The sequence below is a fragment of the Staurois parvus genome, unplaced genomic scaffold (assembly GCF_062004578.1).
Source record: "Staurois parvus isolate SC_StPar_1 unplaced genomic scaffold, SC_StPar_1.0 ptg001134l, whole genome shotgun sequence".
NCBI lineage: Eukaryota > Metazoa > Chordata > Amphibia > Anura > Ranidae > Staurois > Staurois parvus.
The window spans coordinates 2,230,633-2,248,630 of record NW_028318930.1 but is presented as its reverse complement, the minus strand read 5'-3'; the positions used below and the strand labels follow the sequence as shown (position 1 = coordinate 2,248,630).

General features: G+C 39.6%; 1 protein-coding gene across 1 annotated transcript in view; it reads right to left on the bottom strand.

The window, feature by feature from the left end:
- Positions 1–638: 638 nt before the first annotated feature.
- Positions 639–17,998, bottom strand: part of MYBPH (myosin binding protein H) — a 128,223-nt gene continuing 110,863 nt past the window's right edge. Inside the window, exons 6-11 of the mRNA XM_089659182.1 lie at positions 13,180–13,319; positions 12,724–12,883; positions 10,150–10,286; positions 6,355–6,541; positions 5,431–5,462; positions 639–846 (exon numbers count right to left, since the gene is read on the bottom strand). Of these exons, the coding sequence (XP_089515308.1) occupies positions 5,452–5,462; positions 6,355–6,541; positions 10,150–10,286; positions 12,724–12,883; positions 13,180–13,319 (635 nt within the window). The 3' untranslated portion in view covers positions 639–846; positions 5,431–5,451. The remainder of the gene's footprint in view (positions 847–5,430; positions 5,463–6,354; positions 6,542–10,149; positions 10,287–12,723; positions 12,884–13,179; positions 13,320–17,998) is intronic.

The window sequence follows — 17,998 nt, the reverse complement described above, 5'->3', positions numbered from 1 at the left end:
ATGAACATCAAGGCTTTTGGAGATACTTTTGTAACCCTTTCCAGCTTCATGCAAGTCAACAATTCTTGATTGTAGGTCTTCTGAGAGCTCTTTTCTGCGAGGCATGGTTCACATCAGACAGTGCTTCTTGAAACCAGTAAACCCAAAACAGGTGTGTGTTTTTTAAGGGCAGGACAGCTGTCAGCAACACATCCAATATCATCACACTGATTGGAGTCAAGTTTGGCTCACTCCTGGCTCCAATTAGCTCTGGGAGAAGTCATTAAGCTAGGGCCTCACATACTTTTTCCTCCCTGCACTGTGAATGTTTACATGTTATGTGCAATTAAACCATGGCAACGTCTAATGTTTGTGTAGTATTATGTTCAGCAGACTGTGTTCTTCTATTGTTGTGACTTAGATGACGTTCAGAGCACATTTTATGCCCAATTCATGCAAAACTCCACGTAATCCCAAGGGGTTCACATACTTTTTCTTGCAACTGTACATAACAAATCTTCAGCAGGTACATCAGGTTATCAAATCATGTTTTTTTCCTGGAAAAGATTACATTTTAATTCAATTACTTTAAGGTCTCACACATCATAGTTTTTGTTAATGCCATTGAGCATTCAGTTGAAGTAGAAACAACAATGCTATGAAGTCAAACACAAACTATTTTATATATTTAGTTAAAAACAAATTATACAATCATTTTGCCAAATACATTTTATTAGCCAGCCTAAATATCTACGTGGTTATGAACACATTTATATGCTACACAGGATGACAAAGCACATATGTTGTAAATGAAAGGCTAACAAAATATATTTAAAACATGACGACCTTCTTGCCTCAATATCCAACCTGAAATAAACAAAAAGAAAAGAAAAAGTCAGAAAATATTTTCCAGCCACGTGCGATCTATACGTTGATTTTTTGGTATGTACATAAATGCTTGTTTGACTATTTAGTAAAAGAAAAATAAAAGTTGATCAAAATTATTCGTTTCTTTTTTTTGTGGGGGGGGGGGGGCACCGGAATGACTTTGATTTGCATTAGTTGCACTTTTCTGTATTCACTAATTGGGTTTGATAGGGTTTTGAGTATGTAAATTTAATCTATATAGAATGTTCAGAGGTCTGTGTTGTACCAGTGAAAAAAAAAAACTCTAGCTGATGACAGACCCATTAAACAGAATTGCTGCGGAGATCCCGAACACTTGTTTAAAGCCCAAGTGTAGTCAAACTAAAGAACACAAAAATCAGCACAAGGGATATTACTTAGAATTCATGTGCTATGTCCCCTATGCTACTGTATCCCTATATTCTCCTCCATCTATATCCCCCCAACCCTGTTGTAATGTGAGATAAACACACACACATACACACTTTGAACTGGATGGACTGATGTCTTTATTCAATCTAACCAACTTTGTAACTGTGTAACCTTCCAGTGTGGCGGGAGTTAATAGAACCTGTCACAGGCACCTCTCAGGAGTGCCCGACTATGCCTGTCCCTTCTGTCCAGCTCCTCCGTTCATAGAAGCTGTACTACAGCTTCTATGAATTAAATACAATTTATGAATAGAAAAGGGTTGGATGACTGAAAGGTCCACCCCCTCCGTTCAGTGATTGTTTTTCATTCATATAAACTGTAGTATAGATTCTATGAATGGAGGAGATGGGCAGAAAGGAGGGCATAGTTGAGCACTCTTAATGAGTACAAATGATAGCTCTCTCAATTCTACTAACCCCCACTGCACCAAAAGATATATAAGGAAACAGAGGTACCAAAGTGACGAATCAGTAAAAATGCCAACATTTATTCAAACAAAATTATCCGAACTTACACTTGGAAGAGCAGCATTGAGGTGGAGGGTAAAAATCCACAGCACAGCAACAAGGACCTGCAAGGATCGATGAGCTGGGTGATGGAGAACCATACCCACCAGGAAACATGCCACAAAGCCATCTGATACCAGCCTCCTTACACTCAGGGCTGAAACCAATGTCAGGAGAGAAAGTGGGTCGGCATACACGTTTCAGGGCTCCACCCCTTTTTAGATGGGTTTCAAAAATGGGTGGACCCCGAAACAAGTATGCCTGCCCACTTCCTCTTCTGGCATCAGTTCCAGCCCTGAGTGTAGATGGAGACTGGTATCAGACGCCATTGCGGCACTTCAGAAATTAAGTTGTGTGTAATAAAATGGAATGGCAGAGGGAAAACCTATTGAACACATGAAGAAAGAGAGATGGAAAAAGGCATGGAAAGCCAAGACACCAGCTGAAATCTATCAGTAATTAGAAAGCAATCCTGTCCCTTGTCAGTCAAATTAATATTAGCTGGTTCAGTCTCAACTGATGGCCTGTAAAACGGTGTCTCATTATCAAGGTGTCACACAAGAAACATCATGATGGGTAATAGCAAAGAGTTCTCTCAAGACCTTTGCAACCTTACTGTTGCAAAACATACTGATGGCATTGGTTACAGAAGGATTTCTAAACTTCTGAATGGTCCAGTGAGCACTGTTGGGGCCATAATCCAGAAGTAGAAAGAACATAATTTTACCATAAACCGGCCCCAACCAGATGCTCCTTGCAAGATTTCGCAAGAGGAGTGAAAAGAATTATCAGAAGAAGAGTTGTCCAAGAGCCAAGGACCACTTGTGGAGAGCTTCAGAAAGACCTGGGCTTAGCAGGTACATTTGTTTCAAAGAAAACAATAAGTAATGCACTCAACCGCCATGGCCTGTACACACACTCAACAAGCAAGACTCCAATGCTGAAGAAAAAACATGTTGAAACTCATGGGTTATTTCCTGGCTGGTCCTCATGTCAGCACACCTGGGTTTACTCCTCCGAACACTCAGGACCACCTTTCCTAGCAGAAATGAAAGAGAGACCCTCCCCTCCCTGAAGAAAAGGTTGATCCGCACTACCGCCACTGTGCATAATCATAATCCTTAGTGGAACATGAAACATGCAAAGTACATATATAAGGTGGCAAAGGCACTGGTCCAGCCCATTGATTAACCAGTTAGCCTAATGGCAGAATATTCAATAGCTGACAGACACAGCCAGCAACCAATATATTGAAAAACATTAACCTAAAAAATAAGACAAGAAAGAAATATAAAAGAATATACATACACACGTACATATGCTGAAGAGGATGGAGGAGAGAGAACAACTGAAGAAAAGCAGGGAGAGACATTATTGTAAATGTAAAGCCAAGTCCCATCTGACATTTAACACTTGGGGAGATCTGGTCTGTAACTTAAAAATCCAGCATGCCTCCCTACTATAAAGTCTCCTCTCTCTATCACCTCCTCTGAGACAGCCTTTCCATGCCATTGAACCTGAAACCTGAGATCACCACCGTGACAATTAGCATTAGCATTATTGGTGTCACAGAAGTGTTCCCCAATCCCTGTCCTTAGCATTAGTAGTACATCCTACATATTGTAGTTTATAAGATAAACAAGTAATTAAGTAAACCACAAAATTTGTGCCATAATTAATATATTGCCTGTCACACCTACATGGCAGTTTTTACAGGTCTTCTTATTACAAGGGTAACTGCCTACAAATGACAACCAAGTAGGTTGTTGCCTCCTTTGGAAGATTGATCCCCTCTTCACCTGTTCTCTATTTGTGTTGAGTCCAGGCTACCATCAATGAAGCAGAAATTAAGAACTTCACCCCCCCCCCCCCAAGACTCTAGAGGAGGCCATTAAATTAGGGGAGGAAGACCAGGTCTTCTACCACAAAGGAATAAAAAGAGACAGCAGACCTTTCATCTGGGACGGGCCAACTTCAGAAGAACAAGAGAAATCAGATCATATAGACCGGCCCGGGGGGGGGGGGGGGGGGGTGGACGAGGAATATTGTAGACCAATGGGTCCAGAAAAAAGCCCAAAATGGTTACAAGATGATTTTTCAGGAAAAGCCATCAAACATCTCTGTCAAGACAGAATGGTCTCAATATCGGAAAAAGAGGGAGTGCTTTAGGTCTGACTCAGTAGGGGGGTGTTGAACCTCCCAATTTTCCCACAATCGATTTTCAGTTGAATCAATTTTCCCACACAGCAAGCAAAAGTCCCACTATGCAGTGGCTGGCAGGGGTCTGACTTTTCTACTCAAGCTGTGGCTGATTTAGGGCCCTTTCAGATGGGGCAGATCCATTAACGTGATCTGCCTGCTCAGTGTTTGATCTCTCCACTGATCCCTGCTAAGCAGGCAGATGACCTGTCCTCTCTGCTGCTGCAGAGCAGACACAGACACTGCCCGCTGATTTCAATGGGATGGTCAGATGGAAACAGACCACCTCTCCGTTTCCCCTGATTGTCATTCGATCTGCTAGATGGATGTGGAACGGATCCCCATCCATCTGTTTTTGGTGTACAGGATCAGATCAGATGCCGACGGGTTCCTGCTGTTCCATAGAAGTCTATGGATGGACTGTTTCGGTCCGCCTGAAAAATGGACATGTGGACCCCATCGGTTCACTCCTGTGAAAGGGGCCTTAGAAAGAACATGAACTTTAAGGCCTCAAGTACAATTTGCCCAGTCTTCTAAATACCTTTCTCCTTGCTTTTATTATTTTACTAATTTTTTCAGGCCAATGTAATGAATGAACGCCCAAGCACTCGATGTGCCTAGTGCTTAAGTGCATTTAGACACGTTTAGATGCATTTTTTCTACTTCCAGAACATGCTGACTGTTTTTTTTTTTGCCTCTAAATGCCCTTGCCTGTAAATGCCTATGTGTGTATGGACACGTGGACAAATACCGAGGGGTGTTTAGAGGCAGAAAAATAAATACACCTTTAAAAGCAGCATATAAAACATAATGCATGAGGCCTAAAGAATTAAACGGCTTTTCTTTTGTTGCACCTTGAATGAATTAAATTGCTGATTTAAACAAAGGATTGAATTGGGTCCTCCGCCCTAGCAGTGCATTTTTTAAATGTCTTCACAGGGCTACAAGTGGCCTAATCAGTATTTGAACTATGTTGGCGTAATGGTTTGTGCTCCACAATAAGTGCACACCACTAAGAATGTTGATGATAATTCCAGGTCTCTGACCCTGCTAAAAATTGTCCCGTGGGTATGAAATGACAAAGAACAGCAGCATGCTCTGGAAAAGAACATCATCTAACATCATATAGGGCTGTAATGGTCCTATAGAGGCTTTGTGGGGTTTTTTTTTAAACATTAACACTGAGAACTATTCACTGTTAAAATCTCAACAGAGAATTCTGATAGGTGGCCAATAATCCTTAAAAGGAATGAGTATATGTTCCTAACTACAATGTATACAGTCATGCCTGTGAACATATATTTATTTGAATAAATTAAATAAATAAATCTAAAAATCATCTGTACTGCTGTAATTGCTACCACACCTAAAAATGTACTGTTATAAATGTGCATATTTAAATACTTACATTATCCTCAGATGTCATATTTTATTGTGGAACTGAAAAAAAAAATGGGAGACATATGTTAGATCATAATGTACCCAGTATGCATAGCTCTTCACAATACAACAAATGGGCATCTGTAAATCAGGGTTAAACTGGTCCTGGCACCCAGGGGCAGACTGACCATTTGAGCATTCGGGCACTGCCCGAGGGTCCTGGGTCAGTAGGGGGCCCCATGAAATGCCCATGGTACATTTTTTATAAGCTTTTTTGAGTGTGGGCAAGGGACCCCATGATCCCCTATTGCCCGGGGGCCCCATGAGTTGTCAGTTTGCTCCTGCTGGCACCCCATTCAATAGAAAGTGCCCGCCATTTGGCCTGAGTGTATGGCAGCAGCCGGACGTTCGGCTGGCTTCTGCCTAAGGGGCATGATTGAAAAAGTTGATCGGCTCACGATGGCTGAGAGTGCTGACCGAGGTGTTTTGGCGGGCGGGGAGGCCTCCCCCTTGTCAGAACACAAAAGCACAGCAAGAGAGAGATCACTATACTAACATCAGATAGTACAGCGGCTCCTCCTGAGCTGTCAGGCAGGACGCTGGGTTTTACGAAAAATAAACTAGTAGCGTGTACCAGGATTTAATTCCATAAGAAGTCAATTCAGAATTTTCCAATCTAATCACAATGCTGAGTCAGCAGCAGAGAAAATAATAGGAATACACACAAGAAATGTCATTCATTTGCAAATAGACTAGAAATATATTACTGTAACTAGTAAAAGTTGTACTGTTAATTTAGTACGCGGAAAACTGACAGTGATACTAAAGAAATAACTGATAACTAAAGAAATAATTCATATTAGTTTTTATCATGGTTGACCTAGGTCTCAGCCATTTGTCTACCACTAGCATCAACACCTTAGACAAAACTTCAAAGTATACAGCTGCTTACCTTTAACATTAAGTCTGCAGTCTACAGTTGCTTCTCCCTGAGAGTTAATGGCTTTGCAAGTATACACACCGCCATCAAATGGGCTGGGTTTGCGGATTTCAAGGGAGCAAACACCTTGGTTGACAAGTGACCGATATTTGGGATCTTCACGAATTTCCATTTGATTTTTCATCCAGACAACTTTAGGCTGAAAAGTAAATATTTTATATTTCAATAACATGATATTTAAATTGACATTAAAGGTTTATTTTTTTTTTAAATAACAAACAATATTTTACTTATTTATTTATTACAGGTACTTCTATAGCGCTGTCAATTTGTGCAGCACTTTACATATAAATATATATACATATATATGTGTGTATATATATATATATGTAATATATAAATATATATATAATATCTCTCTCTCTCTCTCTCTCTCTCTTTATAAAGTTATACTTACCTGTTCTGTGCAATGGTTTTGCACAGATCCTCCTCTTCTTGGGTCCCCTGCTGACACTCCAGGCCCCACCCTCCTGCCTAGTGCCCCAATAGCAAGCAGCTTGCTATGGGGGCAGCCGAGCATGCTCAGTCCCAAGCCACTGTTCTGAGTGTCCATTCACACATGGAGCATGAATCGGCCCTACCCTTGTTCTCTCCTCATTGTCTCACTAACTGTGATTGACAGTAGCAGGAGCCAATGTCTACCACTACTGTCTCAGCCAATGAGGAGGGAGAGACCCGGGAAAGCTGAGGCTCTTGTGCACATCACTGGCTTGGGCTCGGGCTAAGTAAGTATTGGAGGGGAGCTGAGGGCACTGCTGCACATAGAAGGTCTTTTTACCTTCATGCATAGAATGTATGATGATGGTAAAAACTTTGAGCATTTGCAACCACTTTAATTCAGAGTAAAAGTATAAAACATTATATATGTTATTGCTAGAAGTATCAGTCCCTCTAATGCCAGTCTACTTGGTTGCTTTAAAGGTATTGATATAATGGTTGGTGATGGTAATGACTTGCCTTTGTTGCCTACAGCAGAAAAAAAAACTTTTTTTCTGGAACTAAAAAAGGCTAAAAACACAGAAGGACATATTTTAAAACTGTCTTTTTTTTTTACTAATTTCTCACTTTTATTTTTATTTACACAGATAAGGGACAAATGTCTTTTCTGTACACAATTTGTGTAATAAATTGACATGGTTGAAAAGATATTTACTCATGTTTAAAACATACTCCTTAGCACTTTTAAGTTCTGCAACAGTTTTGAGGTTACGTTTCCAGAGCTCGCAGTTATGGCACACCTTGGAAAACAGATATACAGTTGCTCTTTGGATGTACTACCTGTAGCAATCGTGCACGCAGAGATGGACGCGGTCCTCCATTTTGTTAAGAATCTTACATTTTGTACCATCTCTCACTCCCAAAGCAGGATTCCTCCTCCAATCATCCCCCCTCCCTCTCTGTTGAGTGACATGTGGTTTGGGTGATGACAGAGGTCACAGGCAATTAAGGCACAGCAGGAAAGCTACAGAGCTATAAAACCCCCAGCCTAGCTGGTGCCTAGCTGTCTATTAGCTGGGATATTGTAAGACCATAAACCAAGCCCTCCACTGAGTTCAAAGACATTCCGGATAAGTTATAAACTGGACACCACATTCAACATCCATTTTCTCTTATGATTACATATCTTGGATTATGAAAGACTTACATAAACATGGAGCCCATAGTCGAATGGCTTACGTCAAGACCAGTTTCCTGATATATTACACCACTTATCTGACATATATAGGAGAGCAGAAAATTGTATCTCCTGAATATTCAAGTAAATATGTCATATTTCATATCTAACCATTTTGCTGATGCGGCTGCGTATTAATCTACTAGTGGCAAGGCTGCTAAATGCCCCAAGAATAAGTTATGAATCATAAAAGAAGCTAAGAGAGTTTTTGGTCATAACTTTGATCTCCACCTACACCTCCCTCCCCAAATGAGGCGATTGGTTTAGTGCTCCAGAGAGACACCCTGTGGAGTTACTAGAAAAGCTAGGCTAAGTTGAGCTGTGTGTGAGAGTTGAAGAATCTCCCTGCTTTAACATCGAAACTAACAGTGGGAGATCAAAGCATCCTTTTGGCTCTGAAACTTGGAAGCTGCTTAAACCAAGGCTGACTGGCAAGTACTTTATCTAAATTCCTTTCTGTTATCTCTTTGCTGTGCTATTGTTCTCTGTATATTTTTATATATATATTGGCTACATCTTTTTCTGTAAATGTTTTTATTGCACCCTTTTGGCCTTTTAGTAATAAATCTTGCTTTCTGATAGTGTTGAACTGTTTCTACAGCTCTTTAATGTAAATTACGAATTCCTGCCTCTGAAGAACGCTACTGTGTGTTTTAAACGTCTGCATACATCTGTCTGCGGTGACATTGTGTGTGCAAATGATTATTCATACATCATAGTGTATTGCTAATATTGCTGAGTTTCATCTTTCTCTGTACAAAAAGGAGGTGGTGGCAGTGTGAAGGGTTAATTGCGTAATTAACCTGACCCAGTAACAATCGCTCTCAGGCTGCCGGTACATTTATTGTGGTCCAGTAAGCTGGAAAATCTTTGTGCCGGGTGCAGCTGAGCGTGGCATTGTTACGCACGTGACAGCACGGTTTTAGATTGACTAGTCCTTCGGTCACGAGTTTGGTGAGAAGGGGTGGGGTCTGACGCCGCGATCATCACACTACCATGCAAAACTGACTCTGTAGCTTTGGTTGGAAAGCATATCCAAAGATTCAAGCTAATATTTTTGAATGCATACTGTAAAGTGCACTGAAACTTTGACCTAAGAAGTGCTCCATTAACCACTTTGCCTCTCACATCTGTTCACCCCTGGACCAAAGCAATTTTTATATTTCTGCTATGGGCCAGTTTATTTGGCAATAACTTTGTCATTACTTAAGATAGCAAGGTAATACATATATTGCCTTTTTAAGGACCAACAAGACTTTCTTTTCATTATATTTTCTTGCAATAACAATTTGTTTTCTGCAATCCTTAGAAAATAAAATGCAATAAAACGAAACAACCACAGACTCTTTTTTTTGAGCAATGCTAGTTTAAAAATAAATGTGTTATTGCACATAAAATGTGCACATTTTATACTGAAATTTGTCCTGTTTAAAATGACATTAAAAATATGATTCTGGTACAAAGTGTTTTAATAAAGTAATAAAGTGGGGTTTTTTTTCCAAATTTGTGCTTTTTTAAATGGGAAATGTATAAATATATGTTAAGTTTGTAAATGTTTTAACAAACAAAACAAAAACATTTAAATGTTAGTTGTACTTGTTAATAATATAGAAACCCCCCAAAAAAATCAGCAGGAAGATAATAAGTGAAGAGAGAAGACTAATTAGGAACAATCAGAGTAAACTAAGGATCAATAACAGAGCAACATTTTTTTTTTTTACTTATCAAGTTGTTTTAACTGACTTAATTTGCAGGTTTAACTGCACCCTTTTGATCTGCAGATGAATGAATAGAATGATACAAATGAAACAATACTTTTTTTTGAATAATTGTGGTCTGGATTGTTTTTTATACTCTGAGTACACAGGAATGCCAGCTTTGATTAATCAAAGCTGACAATTACTGTATACTGGGGAAAGGGGGGGGGTTCCGGAACGCAGGACAGAAAGACTGGACGTGCTTACATATGTCCTGTGTAAAATGATGAAGTCCAAGCCCAAATTCTGCAACTAGTTGAGAAGATTAATTGACATATTGATTCATTGATATATTTATTTATTTAAATGTCTTACCTTGGGGCTGCCACGAACGCTGCACACCAGTTTAGTAGTATATCCATGTGTTGTTGTTCGGTCACTAGGAGGCTGAGTGAACTTTGGTGCTTCTAACAAAGCACACTCCTTATACTCAGGAGGCTTGTATGTATTTTCTATAAAAACAAAATAGGAAAGTATAAAGAACGTTTTTGTTTGAAGATTGACTTTCATCTGTGCTTTTAAATGCAGTCAGATTAGAGACAGATAGAGAGAAGGGCCAAAAAAGACATTTCATTTAATGGTCATGCATTAGTCTCTGTTATCTACCAATTGGGCTGAAGGTGGCTGGTACTGCATACAGATCTTAGAATATATTCAGTTTCACTAATTAGTAGTGAGTCACTGAATCAGGACAAAGCCCATGACGATGAGAAACCTGAAATATGCACCTTCAAAATCAAAATATAAATCTTAGGACTGGATGGGCAGAAACACAAATCCTCTGGCAGGTAAAACAGCTCCCTTATATACATTATATTTCATTTTTGTGTTCAGCTGCTTGCCTGGAGTTTGGCATTAAGTGTTAGAGGTAAAGATAAGTTAAAGTGATATTAACTCTCAATTTTTTTAAGCACTTTAAGAAGCTGATTTAATCACTAAACAGGTGGATTTGTTTCATCACGAATTGAAATTTTGGCAACATTTTTGTTTCGAGATTTTGGATGTATCCAAATTTCCAAATCACAATAGTAACGAATTACAACAAATCCGAAATAAATTGTAACAAAACTAATTATCCAAGCTCGAATTTGAAAACAAATTTAAAAATTGTATTTCAAAATTATTTCAAATTCGAATTTGAAAATGAATTTGAATGCTAAATGGAAACATATTGTTAGAAATACAGGAAGGTCTAAAAGTGAAATAAGAGGATAATTCCTTCTTAGGCTGCTTTATAGAATAGAATAGAAAAGACTAGATTAAAACAAAATAGAATAGCGAGGAATAGAATAGAAAAGAAAAGACTAGAATAGAAAACATAGAATAGATTAGAATACAACAGAATAAAACAAGTATAGCCAACTTTTGAAATTTGAATTTTTAAATTCGAATTTTGAATCAATTTGATAATAACACTTATATATCAGAATGAATCAGAATATTTGAAACAAATTCTGCAAATGAACCTCTCTAACATAACAAATGTGATGAAAAAAAAATGTAACTGTGATGAAAAAAAAATTTAACTTAATGAACAAATCCAAAACTAAGCTCATTTTTCCGTCACATCTCTGTTAACTGCTTATAGAGTATGCTGCCTATACAGTGGTACCTCGGTTTATGAATTTAATGCGTTCTTTGGGACGTTTCGTATTGCAAAAAATTCATAAACCGAAACATGGTTTCCCATAGGAGTGCATTGAAGAACCTCCACACTCGACGCCACATGCTACCCACAGACTCCAGCATGCACAGGGGTGGCGCTATAAACCTCCTAGGCGCAATGCATCCTGGGGAAACTTGCTTCGTATTGCAAAAAAAATTTTGTAAACCAAGGCATTTTTTCAATGGATTTTCATTCGTAAACCAATATTACGTTAACCGAGGCATTTGTAAACCGAGGTATCACTGTATTTGAATTTTTGTTTTGAGTCTTGGTCACTAAGTTTCCTGATTAATGCAGGCCATAGACGGGTTGAAAACCGTCCGTTTAAAAAAAAAAAAAAAAAAAATCGGTCGTTCAATAGGTCGACATTACCATCAATGGTAAAAAAAAAATCGGCTGATTTTCGTCCCGTCTACAGCCGGCATTTAATTATTTCTGCCCCTTGCAAAGAGCTCCGCTGTTATATTTGACATGAAAAAGTATTGCGGTTGCAACAATGTATCTATTTGTATCCAGTTCGGATACTGATGACAAATAGATACAAATAGATACATTGTTGCAACCGCAATACTTTTCATATAAAATATAATAGCAGACTGGAATTCTTCTTCTTCTTTTTCTTCTTCTTGCAGGTCACGGCTCATGCGTAGATTTTTTATCGGTAAAACGATCGGCCGATTTTTTTCTAACTTTACCGATAAATAAAAATGTGCCAAAACCCTGAAAAACGGCCGACCAATTAACCCACTAACGGTGCAAAAATCGGCCCATTTTCGACCCGTCTATGGCCTGCATTAGGGTGTCTCCTTTCTCCTGCAGTGTCCTATGGAGTCACCTTTGTATGCAAGGACTAGAATTATATCTCTCTGCATTGTGTGCATCAATAGAAACACACAGCCTCATAACCTAGGATGGCAGGGCACTCCTGTACTCCTCCCTCCTCCAAACTAACAGACTGGTTCCTGAAAACCAGGAGTTCAAGGAAGCAGCACTGGGGGAGCAGGAGATAGCCAGTATTAAAAGCTGTAAACTGCAAAAGCTAAGGTAAGAATTTTAACAAATAGTTTACTTGGAAATGCGTATTTTTGTTGTGTTGAATGTGCTGAAAAATGCTGAGGGTTTAATACTACTGTAATGATCTGGGAATAGTTACATATATTTGCTAGTTATTCTTGTGAACAGAGCCACAAACAATCAGCACCAACAAATGTCCTTTAATTTACCTGGTTTCTTTATTACAGCGGGATTTTTAGTTGTGGCAGCTTTCTCACTACGTCCACACAGGTTCTCAGAGAATACCCTGAAGAAGTAGGCATTACCGATGATCAAGTCAGAAATAGTGCAGTTAGTTTGGCGATAATTCTCAAGGACAGTAAACCATTCCTGAAAGATATTATTTTCCCATTAGAAAATCATTGTAAGAAGATAAATTCATTCAATTATTTTTGTGTCTCAATTTGCAACAAACTAATGAAACACTTCCCATAATAACAATAAAAATGAATTCTCTAACATACATAAAATTTTTTGAAAAGGCCCGCTTCTCAAATGTTTTTGTAGGTGTTACTTTTTATTTTCAGGCCTATTTTATTTGATTAGAGTGCACTGGAATATCATAATAACAATTATATTCATATTACAATTGATTAAAATAGCTGAAAAATTAGCAAAATTCTTACCCCAGTTTTCTTATCTGATTTCTGCACAGTATAACCTGTAATTTCTGCATTTCCATTGTCCTGTGGAGCGGTCCATTCAAGAGCTGCGTTGAATCCCCATACATCCGCAAGCTTAATACCCTTGGGTGGACCAGGTCGTTCTTAAAAAAAAGCAAACACAACACGTTTGAGGCTGCAAACATTTTTTTCCTTCCACTGTATTTCACAAGAGTTGCTCAAATAACCATACTACACTGTTCAAAGAAAATTAGAGACAGTCTTTGATGAAAAATCATATATTAGCAGAGACAGTCACAGACTGCTACTGTAAAATATCACTCTTTAAACATAAGCCTCATAATGCTAATGACAGTGATATTCTCAAAGCAATGTCCTATGAGTTGCATATGATTCATGCGCTTACAGCCTGGTCACATCGGGTGCGACTTGTCGTGCGATTTGCATGCCCTGTGACTTGCAAATCGCATGCCAAGATGCACCCTATTGTCTGCAATTGGAGCGGTCATATCGGTGCAGTTCCGACTTGGGTTAGTACATGCACTACTATTGGTTCGATTTGCATAGACATCTGTATCAGATGTCTTGCAAATCGCACCTGAAATCGGCAGGTCCCCCGACTTTGAAATCGTGCAACTTCACTGTAAGGCGCACTATTTCAAAGTTGGCTTGATGTGACCGGGGTATTAAACAGAAACAGAGTTTCTCTTTCAGACAGCCTAAGGAGCAGATAAGATAAAAGAAATACATTTTACACTGCGAAGAAGTGGGACATCCTGTGAAACACATAGAGGAAAATGAGATCCCTATGGCTGTCTCAAACAGATGTGAATTTATGTTGTATTATACTGTAAATGGGGATCCCCAAACTAAGGGGGAGATCAAATTATTGCAAATTTCAAAAATTTTACTTTATGTGATGCCAATGCAATAAATGTATATTTTTGATATTTTTGTGCAGTCCTTGAGTATCTTAAAAATCCTGTTGGTATTTGTTCTGTATATTTAGGATGTGGTACCCTTTTAGATAGCCCACCACAACCCCCTAAAAATATTGTGGTACGCTGTGAAATTATCAACACTTATAAGCATAGGCCGGTGGCATCCAGCTGAAAAGGGCCAATGGGCCACATTTTGTATAAATAAGTCAAGGGGAGGGCTGCATCTTAATACATACTGGGGACATACAGTACAGTGAAGGAAATAAGTACTTGATCCCCTGCTGATTTTGAATGTTTGCCCATTCACAAAGAAATGCTCAGTCTAAAAATTAAACGGTAGGTGTATTGTAACACTGACAGAAAAGCAACAAAAAAATTCAAAAGAAATGCATGTCTAACAAATTATGCACTGATTTGCATGTTCATGGGTGAAATAAGTATTTGATCCCCTATCATTCAGCAGGATTTCTGGCTACCAGTTGTCTTTCATACAGATAACAAGCTAAGATTAGAAGCAGTCTCTTAAAGGGAGTGCTGCTAATCTCATTTTGTTTCCTGTATAAAAGACACCTGTCCACAGGAGCAATCAAACAATCTGATTCCAAACTCTCCACCATGGCAAAAACCAAAGAGCTGTCCAAGGAAGTCAGTGACAAGATTGTAAACCGACACAAGGCTGGACTGGGCTACCAAACTATCGGCAAGCAGCATGGTGAGAAGGTGACAACAGTTGGTGCAATCATTTGCAAATGGAAGAAACACAAAACAACTGTCAGTCTCCCTAGGTCTGGTGCACCATGCAAGATCTCACCTCGTGAAGTGTCAATGATCATGAGAACAGTGAGGAATCATCCCAGAACTACACGTGAGGATTTTGTCAATGATCTCCAGGCAGCTGGGACCACAGTCACCAAGAAAACAATTGGTAACACACTACGCAGACAAGGATTGAAATCCTGCCGTGCCCACAAGGTCCCTCTGCTCAAGAAAGCACATGTCCAGGCCCGTCTGAAGTTTGCCACTGAACATCTGGATGATGCAGAGGAGGACTGGTTGAAAGTGTTGTGGTCAGATGAGACCAAAATCGAGATCTTTGGCATCAACTCAACTCGCCGTGTTTGGAGGAGGAGGAATGCTGCCTATGACCCCAAGAACACCATCCCAACTGTCAAACATGGTGGTGGAAACATTTTGCTTTGGGGGTATTTTTCTGCTAAGGGGACAGGACAACTTCACCGCATCAAAGGGCGATGGACAGGGCAATGTACCATCAAATCTTGGGTGAGAACCTTCTTCCCTCAGCCTTGGCATTGAAAATGGGTCATGGATGAGTGTTCCAGCATGACAATGACCCAAAACACACAGCCAAGGCAACAAAGGAGTGGCTCAAGAAGAAGTACATTCAGACCTTAATCCGATTGAAAATATGTGGAGGGAGCTGAAAGTTCGAGTTGCCAAACGTCAGCCACCAAACCTTAATGATTGGGAGAAGATCTGCCAAGAGGAGTGGGCCAAAATCCCTCCTGAGATGTGTGAAAACCTGGTGGCCAACTACAGGAAACGTCTGACCTCTGTGATTGCCAACAAGGGATTTGCCACCAAGTACTAAGTCATGTTTTGTGAAGGGGATCAAATACTTATTTCCCTCATGAACATGCAAATCAGTGAATAATTTGTTAGACATGCATTTCTTGTGAATATTTTGTTGCTATTCTGTCTCTCAGTGTTACAATACACCTACCATTCGATTTTTAGACTGATCATTTCTTTGTGAGTGGGCAAACATTCAAAATCAGCAGGGGATCAAATACTTTTTTCCTTCACTGTATATAAAAAAAAGTTACAGTTGTTACATCCACAAACATCCCACATTTTGTGTGTCCGACATTGAAAAACTGAAGATTTACCAGATTATTGCCGTTCAATGTAATAAAGGTGTTGCAATACTTTGCGCCCTGTGTTTTGCCTGAATAAGCACAAATGTGACAAATTTGCTACACTTTTGAAATACATGAAAGTGTGCCAGACTAATCTCAGTTGTAACTACCACTCTGTACCTATTTAAAGGGAGGTCCACATAACTTCTTGATTTAGCAACAGATTTGCATCTTAATTAGGCTGCAAACTATCATAATGTACTTCTAATTTGTAAAATCAGGCCAACATTCACCAATTCACAAAAAAAACAAAAAAAAAACTAATTGAATGAAAATGAAAAATAAAGTTTGAATATTGATGGCTAAAGAAATACTAAATAAAAAATCAGCAGAAAAATAACACCTAACGAGAGAAGGGGTGACAGTAGTTAAGTAAAGCTAAAGGTTGATAAAGGGTTTAAAAAGCAACATTTTTTTTTCAACTGGCAAAGTTGCTTTAACCCCTCTGTCCAGCCTTGGCCTCCCTTTAACTGGGGGGCAAGCCAATCAGGCCACCACTGTGATTGGCTGTCATAGTGGTCACATGATCAGGAGCCAGTCCAGCCAGGTCCTGATCATTATACAGCTCAGTCAATATGCTCTCAGCACAGGAAGCTTTGGTGCTCATGGACACATGAGTGGGATATATTCATTAAAGCCTATCTTCTTTTCTGCTACACATTTGCTTTACATGGGCAGCAAGAGGTTAAATGACATCACGTTCACCTCTTTGATCTGCAGATGAATGAAACAGTATGAATACAACAAAACCATTTTTTTTACGGGGTATCTGTAAATGAAGCTTCTGAACAGTGTTCTGAGCACCATTCAGAAGCTTTGTTGCACACAGCAGCTGCAGCATCATTTTGACAGCTGGGATTTGCTGACAAGAGCAGCCCTGGCATAAACCCTGCATAAGCTATATGAAAATGCATGGCATTTGTATCTAAAATATGACATTGATTTATATGATGCCAAAAGGCTAACAATATGCATGTACTGTATGTGTGTATGTATATATAAATCTTGGATGAAAACATTTGTAAATAGTTCCCATAGTGTTCCAGTTAGTGTCTAATCTACAAAGCTGTACATTTAAAGTGTGCTAATGAACTTATTTTGTTTAGTCCCTTTTGGTCTTTTAAATATACAGTTACAAGCATTATATATATATATATATATATATATATATACACACACACACTGTATATATGTTTAAAAAATGTATGTTGATTTTTCTTGACAGATATCTGTTGAGCTGATATTCTTCATTGCTCTCTGCCTTTGCTGACTGTTGTCAAATACATTTCTAAGCAAAAGTTCAAGATCTACACGCAACACTCACAGACCGCAGCTTCTTTAAGGACTCCTAGAAAGCTGCTTTAATCCTGTCAAATGTGTTCCCTATGGCAGTGGTTTTCAACCCCTGGGCCATGGCCCATTGCCACAGCCTATTTCCACTTTGGCCTAAAATCCTATAGTGCCTTTTGGCACTCGTAAAGCCACCCATAGTGGTACATAGGAAGCATAGAGGTTTGCAGTGGCCCTCAATCCCTCACAGTGGCCCCAGGCCCCCTAGAAGCCACAGTGTCTGCCAACGTCCCACAGTGTCCCCCAGTCCCATGCACTGCTCCCTATCTTGATGCAGAGCCTCCAGCTCCTCCATAGTACTCCCAACAGTGTCCCACTGTTCCCCCCAGCCCCAAAGTGCCTTCCAGTCTCTTGCATTGGCCCTGCAAATCCCCCAGCCTCCTGCAGAAGCCACCATCTCCCTTCAGAGACCCTATCCCTCATAGTTGCTCGCCGATCCCTCTACAAAGTGCCCTCCAGTCTCCCACATTGGCCCTGCAAAACCGCCAGCCTCCTGCAGAAGCCACCATCTCCCTTCAGAGACCTTATCCCTCATAGTTGTGCGCAGATCCCTCTACAAACCTCATCCCTAGGGCCAGAAAGTCTGCTGCAGAG